Source organism: Colius striatus, chromosome 1 (genome assembly GCF_028858725.1).
Source record: "Colius striatus isolate bColStr4 chromosome 1, bColStr4.1.hap1, whole genome shotgun sequence".
In the NCBI taxonomy this organism is placed as follows: domain Eukaryota; kingdom Metazoa; phylum Chordata; class Aves; order Coliiformes; family Coliidae; genus Colius; species Colius striatus.
In genome coordinates, this window is record NC_084759.1 from 2,631,158 (window position 1) to 2,652,856 (window position 21,699).

Below are 21,699 nucleotides of genomic sequence, written 5' to 3' on the forward strand. Positions count from 1 at the left end.
GTTGGAGCAGGCATGTGTGTGTGTGTGTGCAGGGCCAGGCAAGTAAGCCAGCAGCTCAGAGCAGGCTGTAGGTCTGAGCCAGACCTGAGCCAGCAGGGAGTCCCCTGCAGCAAAAACAATTTGTGCATCGTTGTGGCCTGGAAACACCCGTGAATATATTTAGTCTGAAGCATCTATAGAGAGCTGTGAGGCTGCAGAGCACTTTGCAAACCACTGAGCAAGAGCCTGCCACTGCTGTCCTCACAAAGCAGCATCTCCTACCCTCTACAAATGCAGAGGCAGGGAGTCAGGGTCTAGGTAGCCATGGCAGCAGAGAGAGGAAGTTTAGAAGTGGGAGGGTGCATCGTGCTTGGCTTGTCCCATGACTGTGAATTAAACTACTGACTGTGGATGTTCCCTTTTCCTCCACTACAAGCTGGGGGGTACTTTGGTGAAGTCTCTCATGAACCACAGTTAGAAATGTCCTTTAAAAGAGGCCAAGTGTTCTTACAACTGGTCCTTTGCTAAGACTGCACTCCACTGTGGGTGAGCACTTCTCAAGGTATGGCCTGAGATTTTCCTGAGGTGTTTAAGGAGAGGGCAGTGATGGGAGAGCCAGAACAAGATGACTTTGTAGCCATGGCCTGCTGACTTGTGCAGACCATCCCCAAAAGAGCTCAACCTCTTCTTCAAGGCCTCCAGAGATGCAGAGTCCGTGAGCTCCCCAGCCCAAAAACAGTGTATGAAATGACATGCACAAGGTATGACAGGCAGAGAGGAGAAGGAAAGCAGGAAGATCAGCTACTGGCTGGAGAGATGGTGGAAGCTTGGAGTCTTGCTCACCACCAAAGCTCAGCAAGCACCCAATCATACAGTCATGCTATGGGCATTGACAGAGAAGTTGATATCTTTGTTTAGACCCTAAGAAATGGGATCTAAAGAGTGACAAGAGAGAAAAATGGCTTGGCCATAGCATGGACCCACTGTGGACCAAACCTTCTTCTAAGGTCCTGGGAGACCTTCCCATAGGAGACCCCTCATTGTACATCCCAGAGCAGAGCTGACTACAGATCCCATTAGGCCCAATATCAAAAGCAACTGCCAACATCCAAAGGGGATTTTGCATGCTAGGTCTCACAGTATGCCACTGCTACATTGCTGGGGCACAATTCTTGCTGCAGATACCTTGCTGGGTATTGACCTACCACACTAAATAAAAGCTTAGTCACCAGCATTCCCCTTAAGAGCTGAGGCTGTGCACATCTTCTTTATGCTCTTTTTGGAAGCTGCCCCAATCCTGCACACAACAAAGCATCATCAACCAACTTTCACCTCACTGTTGGTATTTCTGAGCACCTCTTTATCTCTTGTAAAAAATAAAATGAACATTTACCTTCTTCTCTCTTGGTGTGAGAGGCTTAATGGAGCATTTAAGAGTTTTCTGTGGGTTGGGGAGGGGTTTGAAGCTGAGCAAAGCAAGATAAATGAGCCTCAGGTGGCTCTTCCTTTCCATCAGAGCTGGGCAGTGTGATGTCTCTGAAGCAGGGAAGATGAGCCTTTTTATACCAGTCACTGCAATTCTCCCTACACAGTTTCAGCATCCCATAAAGGCTTTCAGATAAACCACTCTGTCTCACCTCTCCCAAGGGAATCTCATCCTGGTTTGTACCATGGCTCAGCAGGTTGGCCCAGCTGGGCCACTCCCTTCCCTTCCTGAGCTGGCAGGTTCCCAGCAGAAGAGCCCTTCCTTGAAGGAATCATCATCTACTAATTGCTCCTTCTAATCATGGATGTTTCTCCAGGATCACAAGTGCCTTTCCTCTTAATTAGCTACTCTTAATAAAAGTGAGAAAAGCCCTAAACCAGCTTAGGGAAATGAGCCTGGTGTTTCTAGGCTTCCAACTTACCTGTCTCTGAGCCATTTCACTGTAAATTTGTCTCACTAAAGTGTGTTCCAGCTCCAGATTTTGGAAGTCCCTAAGCAAAAAGCATCACAGTTTGGATAAATGAGGAGACATGGTCTCCACTGGCTCAGTGTCACACAGCCAAGTTGAGTCCAGGACTCAGTGGGTGGTCCATGGCATGTTCTCCAGCATCCAGAGGAGGGATGGAGATGCCTGGGGAGATTTCCTGGGAATGGATGGGAGCCATGGACATAATGATCTCCATAATGCATAATGATCTCCTGGAGGACTCTGGGCTCCAGCCACTGCTGGGGTTTGTAGGTGTGTCCCAGGTGAATCCTTTGAGTAATACACAGCATCATGTCACAGGGTTGTGCTGTGTGCCTTGAACTGTGGTGTCCTGACAGGCACTGCATCCAGAGCTGCCACCTCTCCTCTACAGCAAGGGAGTCACAGACAGCTTGGCCAGGGGGTGAAGCAACTGGAGGGACCCTTGCTTGGGTGGGATGCTGTGCTCTGGGAGGAGCTGGGAGAGGAATGTAATGTTTGAGCTCACACCTTGCACTTGGGTAGTTTGAGGACAGATTATGCTCTGGAGATCAGACTCTTCTCTACCCAGATGGGCTGTGGAGTCTCGTTCTCTGGAGACATCCCAAACCCAGCTGGATGGGTTCCTGTGTGACCTGCTCTAGGTGGTGCTGCTCTGGCAGGGGGGTTGCACTGGATGAGCTTTCCAGGTCCCTTCCAGCCCTTAAGATTCTGTGAATTCTCATTTCCCCCTTAGGTCAGAGTAGAAAAACAACCAGTCCTAGCTCCTGGATCTTGCTCTGCATGAAGGCTGACCACTTTTACTACTATCAGAGGGTGTTTTCAGCACTATCCCCCAGTGAAGGGACAGAGGAGGATGATGGGGACTGATATCTCCTGCCACCACTGACAGTAATGTCAAGTCTCAGAACCAGCCAGCTGGAAGCTGTTGCTAACAATTCTGGATGACAAGCTGCCTCTAATCAATGCTGTAATCATTTCTGAGCCCACATTAATAGTGAGTTGATATTCATGATGGTCTTCTATGACAATTCATTAGGATGAGCTCCAGTCAGGAGGGAATCGATGGGAACTGATGGAAAGCTGTCTGACCTTTCCTGATGCTCTCCCACAGGGAGTCTGGGGCATCAATTTTAGCACTCCTGGAAGACACAAACCTTCCCAAAGCAGCTCCTGTTCATGGCTCTGTCTCCTGTCCTCTATTGATCCAGACAAATCAAAAATGCCAGTGAGCTCACAGGGCTGATGGCATCATTAATATTTCAGTGTAGCAGCAGTAAAAGCCCTGGGCTGGATTGTTGCTGATAGCCAAGGATTCAGAGGTCTCTCCAGAGAGAAGTCACTCTGCAGGGTTGATGCAGCCAAAAAGAAAACCCAGAAGGTTCAGGCAGCTGGACAGGGGCCAAGGCACTGTACAAGTGGTGTCACTATGGCCTGAGACTTCCCAAAGAGCTTCTTCTCATGCAGTGTAGCAGTGTCCTGTCCTGTCACACCCCAACACTCACAGCTGTCTCCACAGGACAGTGATTTTATTGGTGGGGGTCTTCCTCACTTAGGTCTTGATGCTTTGGGAGCAGTCTGGCACAGTACTGCAGCTGAATTGGTCAGCACTTTTCAACTATCAACTTCATTAACAGAATCACAGAATCCCAGCATGGTGGGGGTGGGAAAGGCCCTGCAGAGCTGCTCCAGCCCCTGCTAAAGCAGGTTCCCCTGGCTCAGGGGCACAGGAATGTGTCCAGATGGGTTGGGAAACCTCCTGAGAAGGAGCCTCCACACCTTCCCTGGGCAGCCTGGGCCAGGGCTCCCTCACCTCAGCACCAAAGGACTTGCTCCTGCTGTTTCAGTGGAATTCTTTATGTTCCAGCTTGTGCCCATCACCCTTTGTCCTGGCACTGGCCACCACTGGTCCCATCCTCTTGCCATCTGCCCTTTAGTGCTTTCTGAGGTCCCCCCTCAGCCTTCTCTTCTCCAGGCTGAACAGCCTCAGGACCCACAGCCTTTCCTCCTCACACACATGTTCCAGTCCTTGGTAACCCTCTCCAGAAGTTCTCTATCACTCTTGAACTTATGATACCTCACATCATTCTTGAATTAGCAATTAGCAATACATGGCCTCACAGCCCACACTGGCCATAAAGTAAAATGATGTCACCTTCACCCTCAACCACAGCTAAACAGTGATGGGGCAGTTCCTTGCTGTATGCCTCTGTCCTGGTTCTAAATAAAAAGCAGGTCCTCCCAGGTGTGGCACCTGTACATGACTGTGCCCCTTTCTGTCCCAACTGTCAAGTGGATTTTCCATCCAAAGCAAAACTGGTGGTGCCTGCAGCCATGAAAACTATGGACTTTGTCAGCTAGCCTTTGCTTGTGCCTAAACCACAGTCACTGCAAATGACAAGGACACCAGACCTGTGCTCCCTCAGCTGCTCCAGGGTTTCCTTCACTCCAAACCCTCTTTTCCTTCTTTGAGCAACTCACCTTCCCAGACTTGCTTGGATGAGTGTGGTAGCTCTTGATAGGGCAGAGAGGAGACCTTGCTGGGGTGGGGAACATTACTTTTCCCATTTTTATTTGACAAAGTAGATGTGTGCAGAGTGTCCCTGGCCATTGCCACCAGGTAGATGAACACAACACTTGCTCTTGGTGCAAAGTTACACCAGAATCAAGTAAAATAATTAAAGATGCTCTCTTAGTGGTACCCTACTGACACAAAAATGAGCAAAAATGTTCATAAAAATAATGGTTCCTGGTCAGAACAAGGATTATTCTGCTCCATTAGCCTATCTACAGCAGTAAATGTCATCTACCTTGACTTCACCAGGGCTTTTGACTCTGTCTCCCACAACATCACACATCAGGCATTGTGGCTTGGATGAGTGGAGGTGAGGTGGATGGAGAGCTGGCTGAATGACAGAGCCCAGAGGGTGGTGATCAATGGCACAGAGTTGGAGTTGGAGGCCTGTGGCCAGTGGAGTTCCACAGGGATGGGTTCTGGGGCCAGTCTTGTTCAACATCTTCATCGGTCACCTGGATGAGGGCACAGAGTGGCCCTCAGCAAAACTGGCACCGAACTGGGAGCATTGGCTGATTGCCCAGAGCCTGAGCTGCCATTCAGTGAGCAGGCTGAGAGTTGGGCAGAGAGGAACCTCATGAGGTTCAACAAGGACAAGTGCAGAGTCCTGTAGCTGGGGAGGAACAACCCCCTGTACCAGGACAGGCTGGGGATTGAACTGCTGGAGAGCAGCTCTGCAGAGAGAGACCTGGGAGTGCTGATTGATAATAAGCTAAATATGAGCCAGCAATGTGCCCTTGTGGGCAAGAAGCCAATGGCAGCCTGGGGGCAGCAAGAAGAGTGCGGGCAGCAGGTCAAGGGAGGTTCTTCTCCCTCTCTACTCTGCCACATCTGGTGAGGCCTCATCTGGAGTCCTGTGTCCAGTTCTGGGCTCCTCAGCTCAAGAGGGACAGGGAAGTGCTGGAGAGAGGCCAGTGCAGGGCCACCAAGATGCTCAGGGGACTGGAACATCTTCCTTCCGAGGAAAGGCTGCGGGACCTGGGACTGTTTAGTCTGGAGAAGAGGAGACTGAGGGGGGATCTCATTCATAGTTAAAAATATCTCACTGGTGGGTGTCAGGAGGTTGGGGCAGCACTTTTTTCTGTAGTGTCTGGTGACAGGACAAGGGGTGATGGGATGAAGCTGGAACACAAAAAGTCCCACTTAAATATAAGAAAAAACTATTTCACTGTGAGTGTGAGTGAGCCCTGGCCCAGGCTGCCCAGGGAGCGTGTAGAGGCTCCTTCCTTGTAGGTCTTCAGGACCCACCTGTACACATTCCTATGTGACCTGACCTAGATGGGACCTGATTCTGCAGGGATTTTGGACTGGATGATCTTTAGAGGTTTATTCCAACCCCCACCATTCTGTGGTTGTGTGATTCTGTGAAATGTCCAGGGTATAATGATAAGAAAGCTCTCCATCTTCCAAGGCATGATGAAGTCTAAGCTATTCCAGTCTATGTTAATCTAGTGTACTTGCTGTAAGCAAGTCCTCTTGTCTTTGATATTGTCTGCATTAGTTCCAGCATGAGAGTCAAACCCATCAAAAAAGGGAATAAGCTAGGTAAATGTGCCTTCTGTCTTGCAGGTCATCCCAGACTGGAAGGAGCAGGAGTGGAATCCTGAGAAACCCGAGAGCTACGTGGGGATCTTCCACTTCCAGTTCTGGCGTTTCGGGCAGTGGCTGGATGTGGTGATAGATGACCGCTTGCCCACACTCCATAACCAGCTCATCTACTGCCACTCCAACTCCAGGAACGAGTTCTGGTGTGCCTTGGTGGAGAAAGCTTATGCCAAGTAGGTAGCCAAGTGCCCAAGTTGCAGGACAAACTAAGACCTGAGCACCCTGGTTTTCCTCTCTGTTCGTTCATCAGTTGATTTACACCAGAGGGAACAAGAACTGCCCTGGGGGAAAGCAGGATGTATCTTAAACAGAAGCTGTAAGAAAGAAACCTTCTCTAGCTTTAATTTTCAGTCAAAGCAAAATATACTCCAACTCCACATTTGTTTAAGTAATGCCTCTCCTAGAGATTTCAAGTTCCCTTTACTTTGTCCTATGATAGCAGGAGTGAGCAGCATGGGTCTTGAATTGTCACCCTAGCTGGCTGTCCTCACACACTGCAAGGTGTATTACAAGTCTTTGTTCTCCAGGCTGCCCCAAGAACCTTCCCAAACCCCTTCAAATGTCAAGCCAGTGCTGTTGTGTCACTCCTGTCACCCTCTTTCAGGTTGTCAGGCTGTTACGAGGCCCTGGATGGAGGCAATACAGCTGATGCCCTGGTAGACTTTACTGGTGGGGTCTCTGAACCTATTGACCTGACTGAAGGTGACTACATTGCTGATGAAGCCAAGAGAAACCTTCTCTTTGAGCGTGTGTTGAAGGTACACAACCGAGGAGGCCTCATCAGCTGCTCCATCAAAGTAAGCAATGTCACCTCCATGGCCACAGGCTATGGGACTAAGAATTTATGCTGCAGTTCTCTTAAGCTGTTGGAGACTTTAGAGCAGAGAAATTATGGCCAAGGATTCCCACTTCTTCTTGTGGATGGTAAAATATGTCAAGCCTAAATGTCAACCCTCTTCATTCTTCATTGTGCTGTCCAAGAGCCCAGATTCGTTCCACCACCCTTTAAATGTTAGGAGAGGATTCACTTCCATAGAAAGACATTTTGGTGTCTGGATTCAGATGTCTCTACAAACACTGGGTGCCAGACCACCCATTACAATCATCAGAATGAGCTGTATTGATTGACAACATCCTCCTTGAGAAACTATCTGCCTGTGGCTTGGATGGATGTACTCCGTGATGGGTGGAAAACTGTCAGGATGGCCCTGGGCCCAGAGAGTGGTGGGAATGGAGTTGTTGGCTGGTCACCAGTGTGTTCCCCAGGGCTCAGTGCTGGGGCTTGTTCTGTTGAACATCTGTATCAATGCTCTGGGTGAGGGGATTGGGCGCACCTTCAGTCAGTTTGCAGATGACACCAAGCTGGGTAAGAGCATAGATCTGCTTGAGGGTAGGAAGGGGCTGCAGAGGGCCTTGGGGAGGCTGGAATCATGGGCCCAGGGCAATGGGATGAGGCTGAACAAGGGCAAGGGCCAAATCCTGCCCTTGGGCCACCCCAAGGCCAGGCAGCTCCAGGCTGGGGCAGAGGGGCTGGGAAGCTGCTGCAGGGAAAGGGCCTGGGGGGGTTGGTGGCAGGGGCTGAACAGGAGGCAGCAGCGTGCCCAGGGGGGCAAGAAGGCCAAGGGCAGCCTGGCTGGGCTCAGCAGTGGGGTGGCAGCAGCCCCAGGGCAGTGCCCGGCCCCTGTGCTGGGCCCTGGGGAGGCCGCAGCTCCAGGGCTGTGTCAGTGCTGGGCCCCTCACTCACTGCCACAGGGACACTGAGGGGCTGCAGCGTGGCCAGAGCTGGGCACAGAGCTGGGGAAGGGGCTGAAGCACAAGGGGCTGGGGAGGGGCTGAGGGAATGGGGGTGTTGAGCCTGGAGAAGAGGAGCCTGAGGGGACACAGCAGCACTCTCTGACACTCCCTCACAGGAGGCTGCAGGGAGGTTGGGGTTCAGCCTCTGCTCCCAAGTAACAGAACAAGAGGAAATGCCCTCAAGTTGCCCCAGGGGAGGTTGAGATTGGAGCTGAGGCAGAACTGTTTCCCTGAGAGGGGTGTCAGCCCCTGTGCCAGGCTGCCCAGGGAGCTGGGGGAGTGCTCAGCCCTGGAGGGATCCCAAAGCCGTGGGGCTGAGGTGCTGAGGGCCAGGGGTTAGTGATGGGCTTAGCACTGTGAGGAGAGGGGTTGGACTCAATGATCTTAAAGGTATTTTCCAATCAAAATGATTCTATGTTTCTATGGCAGTATGAGGGCTTAGAGACCTTATACAGGAGGTAAAGTTCAGGAAGGCTCTAGCACATAAATGGCATCTAACTCATCTGCCAAGGCAGCTGTCTCTCCATGAGCACTGATGCTCTTCGTTTTGCCTCAGAGAGGCCTGTGGGGAAACATGAGCTTCCTTTTCCCCTGGTCCCTGCAGGGGTGGCGCCATCCACCCGCTACAAGGCCTCTCTGTGTCCTCCTGCCCAGGCCACGTCGGCAGCTGACATGGAGGCCCGCCTGGGCTGCGGGCTGGTGAAGGGCCACGCGTACGCCGTGACGGACGTGCGGAAGGTGCGGCTGGGCCACGGCCTGCTGTCCTTCTTCAAGGCAGAGAAGCTGGACATGATTCGGATGCGCAACCCCTGGGGCGAGCGGGAGTGGAACGGCCCTTGGAGCGACACGTGAGTTGGGATGGGCGCCTTTGCTTCTGGTGGGAAATCTGGGTTGGGCCGAGCCTTCAGGCATGAGGAGAGATGGTGACATCCACACCTGTAGGAGAGCATTGTATGGGCAGTTGTGGAACGCTGCTTCAACCCATGTCTTCAACCTACCGTTTCACTGAGGTAGATGCATTCCTTGCCCTGGGTTCCCTTGAGGTCAGCAGGAGCTTGTCAGACCGTCTCATTAAGGCTCTGTTGAGTGTTGTGGTGGGACTGCCAGCATGTTCACATTACTGAAGGGTGATTATTGCTCATCTTTCTGCTCCAAGTCTTGTTCCAGCATAAATAGCACCCAACAGAGTCAACCTCTGCCACCACTGACTGCTATGGAAGGGATGTAGAGGCAAGGGCTGGTCTAACTAGAGCCTTTGTCCAGGGTCTATTTCATTATCTCCACTGATAGGATTGTGATTGTACTGGCCAAAGAAAGTCTGAGATTCAGCTCCCCTGGCCAGGAAGCTCCAAGCCATGTTGCACTCCCCCCATGTCTGGAAGATGAGCTAACTAGCGTGGTGTGGAAGCTGGTTGCATGGCTGGAACTTTACACAAGACCTTGGTGCTCTTGGCAGACCCTGCTGAGGAAAAGTAGCTTCTTGAATTCTGATATGTCCCCTTGCCCTTGCTGTAATGATCCTGTATTCTTCCCCCAGCTCTGAGGAGTGGCAGAAAGTGAGTAAAAGTGAGAGAGAGAAGATGGGGATGACAGTGGAAGATGATGGAGAATTCTGGTGAGTCGCTCTTGGGGTTGTCACCATAGTCCGTGCCCACAGAGTCCTCCCACCCCATGAAGCATGTTACAGTTATGCAGAGCAAACAGCCTTCCAAGCCCTGGGATGTTTAGTGAAGCCACCTCCTTGAGCCTATGTGTGTTAGCTTTGGATGGCCATGTCCCTAGGACTGCAAGCTGCTCCGTGTCACACTGTGTCCAAACCATTTCACTGGGGTACTGGGTATCTGTTAGGAATGTGCTAAACTTAACAACCTCTCCAGGTATATTTCAGTACAACAGGCTGCCCAGGGAGGTGGTGAAGCCCCCATCCATAGAGATATTTAAAAGACACATAGCTGAGGTGCTGAGGGATATGGGTAAGTGATGGGCTTGGCAGTGCCAAGGTTGGACTTGATGATCTTAAAGGTCTTTCCCAACCATAATGAGTCTATGACTCTATGTACCTGTGTAAGGGGGTAGGGCCACTACTCTGCCTCTCCCACTCCAAAACACATAGCTCTAGTGCTTCACCTGCAGAATTATTTACTGCATGCATGGAGAAAGGTATCTCCAGCTCTTTTGCTGTTCATCAACCATCACAGGCTACACACACTCAGCCTCTGATGACCCAGAAGATCCTGGCAGCTCAGGGGCATGAAGCAGCATAACCCATCTCTACCCTTTTTTCCTGCCTTAGGATGACCTTTGAAGATTTCTGCAAATACTTCACAGACATCATCAAGTGCCGTCTCATCAACACATCCTACCTGAGCATCCACAAGACCTGGGAGGAGGCAGTGCTACATGGGGCATGGACCAGAAGCAATGACCCCCTGAAGAATCGCTCTGGAGGCTGTATCAACCACAAGGACATCTTTTGGCAGAACCCCCAAGTAAGTGATGAAGCAAAGGACCTTCTGCAGCCTTCATATGAACTTCCTAAGTGTTAAAATCTCCTACAGGGACCTAGAAGGCCAAAATGGTTACCAGACTTCTAGTAGATGAAATGTGCTTATGACCATTCTCTGTCTGAGGTCTCTGGCACAGAGTGACCAGCATCCAGGCCAGCTCTATCAACCTTACCCCCTTATCAGGGAGACTGCATCCAAGCACCTGATGTAGACCATCTTGGCACCAGCAGGTAGCAAACTGTGCCTCAGTGTTAGCTGGTGCCAGTCAAACGGGGCCAGGAACCATTTCCAACAGTTTGAATGTCTGAATGATCAAGTTCCAGTTCCTTTGCTCAAGCCTTTGCACTGTTAAATTTGGGACAGCTGTAGTTTATAGGGCCATTTCCTTCTAGCTTGTCCTTCAGAAAAAGCCCTGCTCTGAAGTTCATCTCCTAGATTAAGCTCTTCTCTCCTGTCATGCTCTGATCTGGGGTTCTCAGTAACATGAGACAAGTCCTTGTGAGTCCTTTGTCTAACACACAGATGAAGGATGCTCTGGTCCATTGTCATTAGGGTGTGGGAGAGTTGTTTCCTGCTTGCAGCTCTGTATTAGCCTTCATCATAGGTCTCTGTGAACATCAGTTCTTCCTTCCATGCCTCATAGGAGGACTTGGGGTAGATTGCAAGGGGTGAAAGTCTCTGGTGTGACACTGCACCTGGACTCCTTGGATTCTGCCAAGGAGTTCAAGGTCTGGATTTCCCAGTCTTTTTCTAAGGTGAACCAAAAATGTCTCTGGCTTGTCAGGATCACATCAGTTCCCAAGAGGAGTGGGTGTGGGCTCTCAGTGCTGGGACTGAAGCCAGATTGTCCCTGCAGTGAGGTGGGTGAGGAAAAGCTGAGGTTAACTCTACTGTGTATCCATCCTCACCCATGCCCAGTGATCCTGTCTTAGTAGAAGTCCTCACTTACCTTCCTCCCTTTGCTTCTAGTACGTGTTTGATGTGAAGAAGGCAGAAGATGAAGTGCTGATCTCCATCCAGCAGAAGCCAAAAAGGACCAGTCGCAAAGAGGGCAAAGGAGAGAACTTGGCCATAGGCTTTGATATCCATAAGGTAGACCATGGCTTCTGCATGTTGGCCTGAATACCATTTGGCAGTGGAGGAGTGGTCCATCAGTTGGGCATGCCCATTGGTATTGTGCATTTAATCGTTATCTGGGTGGTTTCAGCACTGCCTGCCCGCCTCTAGAGATGACAGAAGATGTCAGAGATGAACAGCATGTTATCTCTGAATGCTGAAATCTCTTCGGTTGAGCAGCAGCTGCTCTCCAGCAGCTCACCCCCAGCCTGTGCTGCTGCAGGGGCTGGTTCCTCCCCAGCTGCAGGACTCTGCCCTTGCCCTTGTTGAACCTCATGAGGTTCCTCTCTGCCCAACTCTCCGCCTGCCTACATCTCACTCAAAGGCAGCACAGTCTCTGGTGAATCAGCCAGTCCTCCCAGTTGTCTCTTGCAGGGATGCAAGATACAAGGAGCCCCTGAGCCAACAGTTGGGAGACCCACATCCACACTTCTTTCCCATCCCAGTCGGGACTGTTTTGCTGGTTCCCTGAACTCCAGCTCTGCCAGGATCAGTCTGACCCTCCAAGGTGGATCCCAACACATTGCCAATCGGTGCTGACCTCCTGACTGTTGTGCTGTGGTGTCTGCCCAGGTGGAGCTGAACAGGAACTACAGGATGCACAGCCTGCAGCAGAAGGTGGCCAGCTCCATCTACATCAACTCCCGCAGCGTCTTCCTGAGGACCGACCTGCGGGAAGGCCGCTATGTCATCATCCCCACCACTTTTGACCCCGGCTATGTCGGCGAGTTCCTTCTCAGGATTTTCACAGACGTGCCTTCAGATTGCAGGTAAGGAGAAAAGCAGTGATGGGGCACAAGCTGGCTCTTTGGACACAGCCCTGTGCTTTTGACATGTGTCATTCCTGGCTGGAATGGGTCATAGAGGCAGAGAAAGAGGCCATCTTCACAAGCCTCACCATAGACGTGCAGAGAAGCTCCCACTCTCCCACATCCCAAAGCCAGGTTGAGGAGATTAGAGTAGGGAGCAGCCTGAGAGTGCATCCAGTGCTGCACAGTCCTTCCATCCTGCTGAGCAAACCCTCTGTCCTGCCCATGGGGTAAGGCTGGGCACTTCTCAAGGCCACATGTATTTTCCCTGCAGGGAGCTGACGCTGGATGAGCCTCCACACACCTGCTGGAGTGGGATGTGTGGTTATCCACAAGTGGTATCCCAGATCCACGTCCTTGCTGCAGCTGGGCTCAGGAATCAGGAGTCTCAAGGAGGTACTGATCTCTCCCTGCCTGTTGTCTAGTCCTGAAGGTGTTGGGAGGTGATTGCTTCAGTGGGAAAGGAGGGAGATGGTTTCACGAGGTGGGAGGTTGTTGGGATTTGTTATGTCTTCAGATATGGGGTTTTTAAAAGTGAACATGCCTCATTCAGACACCAAAAGAGAGTGGAGGATCAAACCCTTGCTGTGGACACGATCTGGGAGCTGTTATATTTATGTTCTGATCTAAGATCCTCAGAAGATCCTCCCAAAACTTCTGCAAAGGCCCTTCTAGGGTCCTGTGACAAAGCAGGCTTTGCCCCTGAGTATGAGCAGCTGTAAAACTCTGGAACTATATATCTAAAGGCTTCTTAATAGGAAGGAGAGAGAAGCAATGGAACAAGCTGTTGTGTTGGGGTAGAGCTCATCACTGGAGGCTGGACAAATGTCTATTAGTAAAGGGTCAAATGTAGCTCATTTTGGGATGGTGTGGATTGAGAGCCTCTCCCTTTATTTCCTTTAAGTCATTCACACTGACTCCTAGGACTCCCCTGAGATTGACCTGAGACACCACCAGCACATCTCACTCTATTTTCTGCCTCTAAAAGTTCATTTCCATGGTTCTACCATGCTTTGATGCAATTTTAACATCCCACACTTCTCTTGCATGACAGGCAGCAGCAGCAGCACATCCTGCAGCCACACAGAAGCTTACAGCAAGAGCCCCATTGCACAGTCCTCCTGTGGCATCTGGGCCAAGAAACCCAGGGCCAGTGGTGATTTGTACTGAGAGGTGATTGAAGTAGGGTGAAAGGTTGTGATTAGAGAAGCAAATGCCTTTCCACCCTGGGAACAGACCAGATCCTATCTTTTCCCCCCTCGTTTCCTGAGTCAGGGGAATGTGTTGAATGTGGGAAGGTTTAGCCAGGCTCTTTAAAGCCACATTTGAAGTATTAAAGAATCGAACCTTAACATGTAAAATATCTAAATAAAAAACTTAATTCAAATGCACCTTTTTGGTTTTCACCCAAAGGTCATTGTCAGGGCTGTGTATCACTAAACCCTGACTGTAATGAGCAGGGGCCTTCCTTAGAGCAAGGACTAGCCCAATTTGCTCATTTATCCCTTGCCCAAAGAGGGATCCTTCTATGCTGTCTGGTGTTTGGGGTGGGTATATTAGCCTAGGTTTTTCTACTGTTTCTAGCTGGTTTTGCTACTTACAATAGCTCAGTGAGTCTATGGCAATGCAGGGAAACCTGTAGCCAAAGGTCTCTGAACTGTCCACAGAAACAAGGAGATTAGTCTTTCCCTCAGACAAGGGAATATGTGGATTCTAGAGCCATAAAACATTTTCTTTTCAGCAAAAGCCCATTGGGAATGGCTTTTTCCCCCCATCTGTTTTCCATCTGTTCAGCTCCCACCACCAAGAGTCTGCAGGTTTGATGCTTTCCAGTGCAATGGCATCTCTCACATCTCCCAGCTCAGGCCTTTCACACCACTTTGGAAACAGTGATTTACAGAGAAGGATTTGGCTCTGGCTGATGGAATATGAGAATAGAATGGGATATCCCAAAAGGCAAGGCCAGCCTGGAAAAAATACAGCTGTGAAATCCAGCAGCTGTGTCTCACCAGGGGAGCCAGGGCCTTGCAAAGAGGAGGTGGTCTGGCAATGGCAGATGTAGCTCTGAAATCCCTGGCCCTCAGAAGGGGGTGGTTTGTTCCTTCTCATTTTAAAAACAGTCCTGTTATTCTGTTTCCACATTTCACTTGGATAAGAAAACTCATCCACCTGGTTTGTGTTTCCATCAAAGCCACTAAAGGTCATGGTGAGAAAATGCATTCTGGCAGTTAAAGTTCATAGAATCCCAGAATGGTGGGGGTTGGAAGGGACCTTTAGAGATCACCCAGTCCAACCCCCCTGCAGAAGCAGCTCCCACCTAGATCAGGTCACACAGGAGCGTGTCCACTTGGGTCTTGAAGAGCTTCAAGGAAGGAGCCTCCACACTCTCCCTGGGCAGCCTGGGCCAGGGCTCCCTCACCTCACAGGGAGTTTTTCCTTATGTTTAAATGGAACTTTTTGTGTTCCAGCTTCATCCCATCACCCCTTGTCCTGTTGCTACATACCGTAGAAAAAAAGTGCTGCCCCAACCTCCTGACACCCACCATTGAGATATTTGTTAATGAGATCCCCCCTCAGTCTCCTCCAGACTAAACAGCCCCAGGTCCTGCAGCCTTTCCTCACAAGGAAGATGCTCCATCCCCTGATCATCTTGGTATGGCAACAGTTCATGACAATAGCTCATTCTCTATGGAAATTCTCAAAATGAACCCTTAGAATCATAGAATCAGCTTCTCTGGGGCTGTTGAGCCTGGAGAAGAGAAGCCTGAGAGGGGACCTTATCAATGCTGAGGAATCCCTAAAGGATAGGTATCAAGAGCATGGGGCCAATGTGTGGTGGCCAGTGGCAGGACAAGGGGGAAGGGGCAGAGGCTGGGACACAGCAAGTGCCCCTGGCCCAGGAGGAGCAAGTCCTTTGGTGCTGAGGTGAGGGAGCCCTGGCCCAGGCTGCCCAGGGAGGGTGTGGAGGCTCCTTCTCAGGAGGTTTCCAACCCCAGCTGGACACGTTGCTGTGCCCCCTGAGCCAGGGGAACCTGCTTTAGCAGGGGATTGGGCTGGAGGAGCTCTGCAGGGCCCTTCCCACCCCCATCATTCTGTGAACAGCCTTCCCCTCGTGCATTAAGCAGGTCACATTGACAGAGAAGGAGATCAGATTGGTCAAACAGGACCTGCCCTTCATGATGGTCCTCAAGACAATCTGCTCCACTCGTTTCATGAGGGGAAAATGTTCACTAACAAGAGATTTTCTTTCCTGGAAGTTCAGGTATTGTCCAGCTGTGGGCTGGTGGTCTGTGAACTTGGTAGCTTTACTCTGTATGTTTGTGGGCTGCTTGTTCCCTGTGACAGGCTTATTCCAGCTGGGTTATTGCAATTACTTTCCCACTTTCTTGTCCATTTCCCACTCCCACTTCCCCTGGTTGCCTCTCTGCACCCAGTCTTTCTCTTCTCCACATGTCTCACTACCACCAGCAAACCTTTTAGACATTTAGATCTTCTCCCTGAATCCTTGCCTCTAGCAAATACTCTTAAGTACCATCTTCACCTCTTTAAAAGCCTTTTAAACACATTTCCATCCTAATGCTCCCCATCCTTTGGTTGCTCACCAAACCTTCCCAGTGCCCAAGTGTGGCCTCAGTTTTGGACCTCATAAATTAGCACATCTTGACACTTCATTTGGGCTTAGCATTGTGCCATTTCTCATCACCTTGACCACCCAGCATCTTTCTTAGCCAACATTAGCCATCAGGCTGACAGGTCCTGCAGCACTTGGCTCTCACTATGCCTAGGAGGAAGATGTGCCAATGGTTTGTGCATAGGGGTGACAAGCACTGTCCCTGCTGAGGTACCTCTTTATCACCTTAAAATAAACCCAAGCTTAACCTGGCTTGGGAGCTGCAGTGGAAGCAAGCAGGTTTCTGCAGCTTGAAGGCCCTTGCCACTTTGATGTTTCCTTGTGGGAAACAACCTCTCTGAGCCTGTCTCTCTTCTCCATGGCTTTATTTCTGCCTGCCTTCAGCAGAGCAAATCCCAAAAGGATTGTTGAGTAGGGTGGTGTCTTCCATGAAAGGTTTATTCCAAAGGATCAGGAGGTTTTAGAGTGCTGAAGGAGTGTTTGTGTAGAATATGGAGTGAAGGAAGAGGCAGCAGTCCCTGTGCTGTCCAGGGACAATGTCATCTAACAGAAGGAAGTCCAAGCCCAACAGCTGAGCTCCATGTACATCATCTGGGGTGTGATGAACCCTTTGGCAGATGTCCATCTCCTCTGGTGGGGTATGGACTAAAAATGGCATGTGACAGCCCTGGAAAAGGGCTCTGAAGAATTACAGGAGCTACCAGAATGCAAAACCTCCCTTTTGTCTCCCCAGGAGCTGACCCTTATGTGATCATAAAGTGTGAAGGACAAAAGGTTCGCTCTCCAGTGAAGAAGAACACAGTGGCTCCTGAATTTGATGTGAAAGGGCTCTTCTACCGCAAGAAGCCAGGACAACCCATCATTGTTCAGGTACCCAGCAGTGAGCTGAGGGATGGAGACCCTCTCTCAGACCCTCCCAGCTGCCCTCTCCTCACATGGTCCACTGTGGGTCTGTTCCTCAAGGCTGGGCATCATCAGTTCATGCAGATCAGCTTCTCAGTGGCTGAGCTGTGCCATCTGATGAATGCATGGCCTTCACCTCTCAGTTACAGATCAGACTCCACACACTTTGACCACCTCCAGAGCTGCAGCTCAGAGCAAGTCCCCAGTAACCCCTCTCCTCCCTGGTGCATTGGAGGTTGACTGCATCCCTCAAGGAGCTGCCCTCTTATCATAGAGTGGTAGGTTTTGGAAGGGATCTTTAGAGATCATCCAGTCCAACCCCCCTGCAGAAGCAGCTCCCACCTAGATCAGGTCACACAGGAGGGTTTTGAAGCCCTCCAAGGAAGGAGCCTCCACACCCTCCCTGGGCAGCCTGGGCCAGGGATCTCTCACTGAAACAGTTTGTTCCTATGTTTAAATGGAACTTTTTGTGTTCCAGCTTCATCCCATCACCCCTTGTCCTGTTGCTAGATACAATAGAAAAAAGTGCTGCCCCAACCTCCTGACACCCACCAGTGAGATATTTGTAGATATTAATGAGATCTCCCCTCAGTCTCCTCTTCTCCAGACTAAACAGCCCCAGGTCCCGCAGCCTTTCCTCATATGAAAGATGCAGCAGTCCCCTGATCATCTTGGTGGCCCTGCACTGGCCTCTCTCCAGCACTTCCCTGTCCCTCTTGAGCTGAGGAGCCCAGAACTGGACACAGGACTCCAGATGAGGCCTCACCAGAGCAGAGTAGAGAGGGAGAAGAATCTCCCTTGACCTGCTGCCCACACTCTTCTTGCTGCCCCCAGGCTGCCATTGGCTTCTTGCCCATGAGGGCACGTTGCTGGCTCATATTTAGCTTATTGTCAATCAGCACTCCCAGGTCTCTCTCTGCAGAGCTGCTCTTCAGCAGTTCGACCCCCAGCCTGTGCTGGTGCATGGGATTGTTCCTCCCCAGCTGCAGGACTCTGCCCTTGTCCTTGTTGCACCTCATGAGGTTTCTCTGTGCCCAACTCTCAGCCTGCCCACAGCTCACTGACTGGCAGCACAGTCTCTGGGGAATCAGCCAGTGCTCCCAGTTTGGTGCAATCAGGGAACTTGCTGAGGGTCTCTCTGTGCCCTCACCCAGGTGGTTGATGAAGATGTTGAACAAGACTGGCCTCAGAACCCATCCCTGTGCAATTCCACTGGCCACAGGCCTCCAACTCCACTCTGTGCCATTGATCCCACCCTCTGGGCTCTGTCATTCAGCAGCTCTCCATCCACCTCACCTCCACTCATCCAGCCACACTGCCTGAGCTTCCTGATGAGGATGTTGTCTGTTTTCTTTCCTTAGATCTGGAACCACAACTTAATAAGTGACGAGTTCATGGGCCAAGTGTTGCTGCCAGGGGATCCCAATGACCTACAGTCAGTTCACACCCTGCACCTGCAGGACAAAGGGAACAGGAGATCAAACGACCTGCCTGGAACCATCGCCGTGAAGCTGCTCAGCAGCAACGTCCTCACCAACATCTGAGCTCTCAAGGACTCTTCTTCTGGTGCCACATATGTGTATATAAACATGCACAAACACACACACACACATCTATATCCCCTCCCTGCCATCTGCCAAGCATCTCTGGCCTCTGCATGCATTCCACCCAAAGGAGCCAATCTGGTTTGCAACGTTCAAAGCAACGGTGCCTTTATGGGGAACCGCAACCATCCTGCTGCTGCCATCCTCTGCAGCCCTTCATCCCTGCTGTGTGGGATGGCCCTGAGCACGCTGGGTGCCCTGACAGCCAGAGCACCCATGCCCTGATGCTGTTTGTTTACACAGGCTGGCACACACGTGCCCACCAAGCACACGCGTGGTCACCGCCGTCCCAGCGGCCGCTTCGGCGCCTCGTGGATGTGTCTGCTTGGCTGTAGAGTAGTGTGGAGTCATCTCCTGTGAAGCTGCCTCTTCATTGCTTCTCCCCAGGGGCATCTCAGCAAAGGAGGAGTGGGGAAAAAAATGGATTGGGGGCTTTTGGGTGTTTTGTGGGTGTGGGTTTGCACACTGCAACGAGGAGGAGAATGCAGCGAGGCATCTCAAATCCGCATCTCAGATGCACAGGGGCGAGAAGGCTCCATCATTTTAGGGACAAGCTGCTTCCTCCTGAAGTCTTCTTCAACCCCATGCAGTTCTGAAGGATACAAAGATGCCAACAACAACAACAACACCGAGATGACTGTTGTGTGGGGTCAGGTTTTGGGATCAGTCTGGACTCAGCTCCTGCGTGTGCCTCTCGAACTGCCACGGTGCCTGCTGTCTCCATGCCTTCCTGCAGCCCCTGTCCCAGGAGTTCAGCCCTACTAGCTGGGGTTGGTTGTCTGCTCCCCAGCCATTCAGTGTTTAGGTAAGAGGAGATCAGTTCCTCTGAAAGCCAGAGCATCAGGGCCAAGGGATGGGGAGCTTTGCTCAGTGGGCTCCATCTTTCCTGCTGCATCCAGTGCATCGTTTCTCAGTGCCTGGCTTTCCCTAGTTGGTTTAAGAAGCAGTGGGATGTTGGCCTGTGCTAGAGGACAGGAGAGGAGCAACGCTCCCAGTACAGCCTGAACATGCTGGGAATGTGTCATTCACACCACTGTCCACCTCTCACCTTTAATTTCCAGCCTGGCCTGAAGGATGAGTTCTAGAGCTAGGCTGGAAGCACAGCCTAAGAACATCCTTGGGGCCATGGTTAGGGCCTTGCCCTGCTCCTGTTTGCCATAAAGACTGGGTTTATTTTTACCTTCTTCCACTGGGTGGCAGAATCTGACTTCTCACAAGCCCTCCCAGATGAGCCAAACAACAAACCCCTGCCTTGCCTTTCAGGCAGGTTTCAAAGCATTCTTTTCCCCTCTGGTTGTTTAGGTTGTGGGGTTTTGTGTTTCTTTTTCATTCACGTGCCTTTAAAAATGGTGCAAGCTAAGGGAGTCTTCTGTCAAGTTTTCTACCAAGTCACCTGCATGCAAGTGGAAGTGAACACAGATGATGTGAATTCTGACCTGAGCAGAGTGCTCTGCCTGCAAGGACAAGTGAAGAGGAAAGCCTTCTTTTGCCACAGCAAGCAGGGTTTCTGCTTGCCCTGTCCCATGCCCATGTTTGTGCTGCAAGTCTGGCTTCTTCTTTAAAGCCCCTAAAGATCTGCTGAGTCTGTAACCTGGTAAGATGTTCCCCTGAGTCACATTACCAGCCAGCTCAGTTCTTGGTGCTCCCAGAAGCACGTGGTCCAGCTGCCTCAGTCTTTGCAGGCTGTGTTTCCCCTTTCCTCAGCTTCAGAGTTTTACCTCCTGGGTTATGAATGGGGGTTGTTGACCAAATTGCATATTTTCCAGGGCTTAGAGGCAAAGCAGCAGCTCACAGGATGCTCCCTCCAGGCCTCAGTTATTCCTGGCTTGCACTGAGCACCCTCCAACTCCTGGTGCCATCACTGGGACCTAGTTTAGATCAGCATCTTGCAGAATTGGCTCAAATGCAGTTGTTTTAAGTGACATTTTGACCTCAAAGTCAAGGCACATCCCTGGACAGACCAATTCAGAGATATTTTGATTTCATTCTGGGTTTGTTCATGGAAATAAATGGAAGCAGCATTGTGGGGTTAGAAGGTTGAGGTCTTGGGAGAAGATCTCACAGGTTCATCTTCAGAGTGGGATGTGAGATGGAGTGTGATGCCCAAAGATATCTCAGCTGGCAGCCAGAAGAGCTGTTTAGCTAAGGGAGAGCATCACAGGAGCTTTGCACCATCATCATCATCACATGGGGGTCAGCAGCCTGCCTGCATTACCCTTGCTTTCTTGGGAAATCAGGCTACTGATAGCTTCAGGAGAGGAGAGCCCTGTGACCAGGAGTGCCCCTGTGATCCCCAAGGAACAGTGCTGAAGCTTGCTGAGGTGTAGCACTGCCCTGCTACCCATGGGCAGCTTCCTACCTACCTACAATCAAGCCATAAAGAGAGGAAAGGCAGCTTTTTATTACCTTTCACACTGTATCAGGACCAAAATATCTTAATATCAGTAATATTTGTCCTTTCTTTTGCCCCCATCCAACAGCTTTTATAGAAAGAGCAGGAGCCTTCTTGCCTCTACCTTTCTGATGGAATAACAACCACCAGCTTTGCTGCTTGCTTTGTTTGTGGAGCAGATGAGGGAGGGCAGCTCTTGACAAGCCATTCCTAACAGTGATGCCTTTTCTGCTGGAATGAAGAACCCAGAAATACCCAGTTGCTTTTGTTGTCCCAGGGAGTGATCAGCACTTTCCACTCCCTCCCAGGTGCCTGTAGGACGTGTCCCTAGTTTGTTTCCCATTTCTTTCTGTCAGTCATTTCAATGGTTACAAGTAGCCTGCTGGCACACTGGGTGAAATCCATGTCTTGTTGACATCTGCTTGTTAAAACAGGTTAAGGCTTTGTCTTCATCTCCACAGGCACTGTCATGCTGCACAAGGACAGAGAGTGGTCCGAGCCGAAAGCCAATGTTGTACAGCTGTAAACCTCCTAGAAATAAATTGTGTATATTTTAGTCACACTCCCTGCCTTGCAGCCGCTGGCTTCTTCCAGTCCTTTGGCAATGCTGTCCACGGGCACAAGGTGGCTCTGCAGAGCCTTTTTCATCTGCTCCATTCACTAAACTTCCTTCAGATTCACAGCTGGAAGGTTGTGCTGCAGTTGAGTGAGATGTGGGCAGGATGAGAGTTGGGCAGAGAGGAACCTCATGAGGTTCCCCAAGGGCAAGGGCAGAGTCCTGCAGCTGGGGAGGAACCAGCCCCTGCAGCAGCACAGGCTGGGGGTGAGCTGC

At 50.9% G+C, this 21,699-nt stretch overlaps 1 protein-coding gene across 1 annotated transcript in view; it reads left to right on the plus strand.

Moving 5' to 3' along the window:
* The window catches only part of CAPN5 (calpain 5), a 59,774-nt gene extending 38,379 nt beyond the window's left edge, over positions 1-21,395 (plus strand). Inside the window, exons 4-13 of the mRNA XM_061990349.1 lie at positions 6,076-6,284; positions 6,716-6,908; positions 8,560-8,753; positions 9,443-9,520; positions 10,199-10,394; positions 11,382-11,504; positions 12,102-12,298; positions 12,612-12,733; positions 16,702-16,838; positions 18,233-21,395. Of these exons, the coding sequence (XP_061846333.1) occupies positions 6,076-6,284; positions 6,716-6,908; positions 8,560-8,753; positions 9,443-9,520; positions 10,199-10,394; positions 11,382-11,504; positions 12,102-12,298; positions 12,612-12,733; positions 16,702-16,838; positions 18,233-18,415 (1,632 nt within the window). The 3' untranslated portion in view covers positions 18,416-21,395. The remainder of the gene's footprint in view (positions 1-6,075; positions 6,285-6,715; positions 6,909-8,559; positions 8,754-9,442; positions 9,521-10,198; positions 10,395-11,381; positions 11,505-12,101; positions 12,299-12,611; positions 12,734-16,701; positions 16,839-18,232) is intronic.
* Positions 21,396-21,699: the final 304 nt, after the last annotated feature.